This window comes from Monopterus albus, unplaced genomic scaffold, assembly GCF_001952655.1.
Source record: "Monopterus albus unplaced genomic scaffold, M_albus_1.0 scaffold579.1, whole genome shotgun sequence".
Classification (NCBI taxonomy): Eukaryota; Metazoa; Chordata; class Actinopteri; order Synbranchiformes; family Synbranchidae; genus Monopterus; species Monopterus albus.
Genome location: NW_018128459.1, coordinates 3,190 through 7,532, shown reverse-complemented (window position 1 = coordinate 7,532; position 4,343 = coordinate 3,190). Strand labels below are relative to the sequence as shown.

At 38.6% G+C, this 4,343-nt stretch overlaps 1 protein-coding gene across 1 annotated transcript in view; it reads right to left on the bottom strand.

Moving 5' to 3' along the window:
* Nucleotides 1-4,343, bottom strand: part of LOC109953213 (extracellular calcium-sensing receptor-like) — an 8,925-nt gene that overhangs the window by 3,332 nt on the left and 1,250 nt on the right. Inside the window, exons 2-4 of the mRNA XM_020588640.1 lie at nt 848-1,005; nt 372-669; nt 3-230 (exon numbers count right to left, since the gene is read on the bottom strand). Coding sequence (XP_020444296.1) covers nt 3-230; nt 372-669; nt 848-1,005 — 684 coding nt within the window. The remainder of the gene's footprint in view (nt 1-2; nt 231-371; nt 670-847; nt 1,006-4,343) is intronic.

Sequence of the window (4,343 nt, the reverse complement as noted above, 5' to 3'; positions counted from 1 at the left end):
ACAGAATACTCCAGACAGATGCCCAGCTGCTGTGCAGTTTCTGTGAATGTAGCCATGCCATTATTGCCATAATCATCATTGCTTCTAATAGCTCCAACCCAAGTCCAACCAAAGTGCTTGACCAACTGGGCCAGGGCTCTGCTCTGATAGTAGTCACTGGGTACTGTTCTGAGGAAGGATGGGTATTTGGTTTTGTCACTGAGACAAGCACAGGTGGCAAAGGCACTGATCTACAAGAAAAAGAAATGACTTCCCAAGATAAAGGTGTAAGTTATGAAACATTCACACACACTTTTGCTCTGAGCAATTGGATATATGCAGATTAATCACTTTTTACAAAATATAATTACATATTTATTCATCTTACCCACCAGTGGGAGATGAAAGGGTCCAATGACAGTGGCTATAGCCATGCTAGTAGAGGAAGACGATGCTCCCATTATGGCCTGCACTTGTGCAGGTCTGGTACATGGTGCCTCAGTGAGTTCAGACACAACTTCATTACCATTGGCCAAGGCCAGTGCAACTCTCACACTTCTGGCAATAGAACTACAGGAATCATACATTTTATAGCCCAGAGAGATGCCAGGTAGTAGATCTGTGCTGTTATTAATCTGCTCAATAGCAAAAATCATAGCCTGGGCACACTGGAACTCTATGAAATTCAGACTTGATGGAGACAGTTTTCAATAGTAGTACTTGAAAGAAGTGAATAATAAATGAAAGTATGTGATAGCATTAATATAATATCCTAATTCATAAAATTAAATGGTGTAATTTAAATATTAATATTACATTTTTAATTTAGGTATTTTAAATAGAAACGGATTTCTTTGTTATAATTTACCTGATGCATTCAGGTGGCAGTGGCTTGTGCATGTAAGTATCCTGTCTGACTTTCCAGCTGAAGTGGAAAGAGAAGATTGCCCCTAGTATAATGTCTCCATCCTCAGATAGTTGGGGATTGTCCTGACCCCCTCTCCGTTGACACACTATCTTCTCAGCCTGAGAGAAAGACACCACCAGTAACAGCTGTAAAAGTGCCCAGCCCTGCTCTGGCCACCTCTGTGTGGATGTCATACTGTCTGAGAGAACTAAACCACTGGGTGGCATCACATGTACAGTCAAACTAATCACAAGCTTGCACTGGTATTTATACACTTTGAATTAGCATAAAAATAAAAATAGAACATTGTTTCATCTCAGTTTACCTTCAAGGTGGAGGGGAGAGCAGTAACTGAAAAAACAAGTTGAGGTTGTAACTTATTATAAATATATCCATATTATTTATATTATCAGATATGAATAATATGAATATTCAATTATACTGTACATTTATTCTTGTTTTAAAGTTATTTTATTTTGTTTTAAATCTATTGACTAATATTCACTACATTACTAAGTCCACATTTTTAAATGAATTTACAGTTACACTTTAAACTTTGAAAGATAAAGGAGGATAATTTTATATAAAATCAATAATGTTTCCACAACAGTTCAATAATTGGGTTAGTACAATAATTTGTTTTTTTGCCGCTTGGGTTCAGCACACTGTGTTGTAAGCATAAGATTATACCCGGTAAAGTTGATGTGTGGATATGGACAGGAAACAGTTCCTTATTATTTTGTTCATTTGTTCCTTATTTCTGATCAGGCTCCCACACGTACAGTACAGTATATGTGTCGTTTTTGGTTTTGAAGTAATTATTGTGGTGACATTTACAGTAGAAGTGCAGCTAACTGTAGCTAGCACATATGCCTAGGACACCGGAAACATACAGATCTACATGCCTAAACAGATGATATTTACAGTATGAGAAGGTTGCCATCACTTATGCTGACTGCTCAGAGAGGGAGCAGGGCACCATCAGTGTGGAAATCTTCACTAACGCACAGGGCGTTAGCAAAGCTGCTGGAGGAGCCATCAGTGCGTCAGAGAGTGCACCAAAACCTCACCAAAAATGGTGGCCTAGGAAAAACAGTGCTGTAAAATTGAACTAAGGAGCTCTTATCTGCTACAACTGTTTTGGTATGGGACATTTACAGAAGAACTGCTCCATGCCAACACAAGTAGATCATCAGCATGTCAGCCTGCCCAAATATCAACATGACTCCACTATTTGACACAGGTCTAGTGGCTGTCTGTACTAAAAACCCACAAGATGAAATGTGTATTCAAATAGTGATACATGGACTTGAAATCTGTGCTCTGTTGGACTCTGGGTAGCAGAAAAATGTGTTTCCCCTCCACCAATTTAATACCATTCCACTGGAGACCAGACCAAAAATACAGCCTTCAATTGTACAGATCCTGCAGGGCATTGGCCCCAGGGGCTGAACGTCTTGGGTGAAGATGTTCTACCTGCTCACATTGGAAGCAGAGTCATTAATATGACTAATAAATCAACAACTACTATTTCTAAATATCAATCTAAGCTATTTTACTGATTAAAATCATTAAAGTTGAACTCTCAGTCACTGAATAAAAGTCAAAGAATCTCTCACTATCACCAGTCCTCAGTTGATTCGAGTTGGTGGTCATGGCATTTTGTTGAAAATCATCATTCTCTTGTAGAATTTCCTTTAGGTAGGGACTCAGAAATTTCCTTGCTAAATTTTGGAAATTATTTAACATCTCAATTGTCCCTCATTGACTTCTATCTTCTTTCCATACCTTCCTCCCCCACAGGTCAGGGTGGCCTGTAGGGAAGAAGCTGCAGCCAAAATGTCCTTTCAGCCTGCCTCTCTGCAGTCTCTCGGTCTTCTGGATGTCAGAAAAACAACTGGACAGTGCTGAGCAAGCTGTTGTTCCTCTTTTTCTTGTGGTTTTAAAGGGTTCTTGTCACATAGGCTTTGTCTTTTCATCCAACCAGATGCCACAGTTTTCAGCTATTGCCTTTTTTGGCATGCAAAGTCTTGTTTTTCAGAACTATTGCATATCTATTACCATCAAGGTTCAGTACTTTGCCTGTAACCAACTTCCCCCCACTGTGATTCAGCATTATTCACTTCTCTTTTTTAGTTGCTTACACATTTCACTCTGAATGTAAAATCACTTTTCATTACTTCTTCAATACAATCATTCTGGTTCTCTCCAGAACTTGTTTTTACAGCTCGAGGGGCAGATTTATTAGTTATTCATGGAACTGTGCATGTACTCTCATATGACTGGTTGAGAGGAGTGTGAGGTGCTGTGCTCTGACTGAGGAGAGATGAAATGGGAGATTAATTTTTGTTAAAAGTTAATTCTATGTAGTTCATAACTTCCATGAACCGTGGCTGATATGTTTGACATAATCATTTCATATAACTAATGTGGAATAACACATTTAAACACAATTTTAAGCAACACATAGTTTGGCGTGAAACTCATACATGGATCATTCTATGGGAAGAAAGGAACATTAACTTTGAGAATAAAAGACAAAAGCAGTGATAATCATAATACTGATAATAATGTCTTTTTGTTTGATTCCACTACTAAAACCATTTGTATCATATTTGATACGTGAGGTTTCCAAGTGACGGAAGTATGCCACTTCCTCATCGGGTTCCAGATGATGGAAAGAATATTTAGTCACAAAATACCAAAGTGCACTTATAATTACCTTTATTCACAGATGCGCATCTGGAGATCACTTGAGCAACAGCAGCCAAGATGATCTGATCTGATCTCTCTAACATTGTGTGTTTTATACTATTCTTCCCGCCTCCTTACATTCCTTAGGATGCAGCTGAGATCAATCAACACTCAACCAAAGTTCTATCCCACCATACACAGTGCTTATCTCATGACACTTAAGTCTTCCTCCCTAAAACTAAGGTACTTTCCTGTGATCAAAAGCACACATACACATAATGATTACATGAACACTCAGTAATGCTGAGAAAGCTAAAACTTATCCTTATCAGTTCATTAATAATAAAACAGTGGAGTGTATCAGACATCTTTACAACATCTCCATGTCCACTGTTTTCAATCATTTTGCCTTTTCCTGTAACTCCCTGCATGTGAAGCAGTGCTGAGCACCACTCCCAGGAGTACATCACAGTGTTAGAGTGAATACACATTGCAATTAATTAAAACATGGTTAAAGGTTACATTCTTGTTCAGTTCAATTACATAAAACAGTGCCCATACTTCAAACTCAGTGAAAGTTACATTCCATTTGAGTGCATAAGACTATGCTGGTGCTTCAGTTACAATGTCTCAAACAGTCTAATACAGCATGTAATCATGGTAACTGCCTTGGAGCAGAGCACTGCTCCTCAGAAGCGCACACACACTAAGTGAAGGCTATGCATGAAGGCCCTCCCATAAGTACATAAGTGAACATACTATG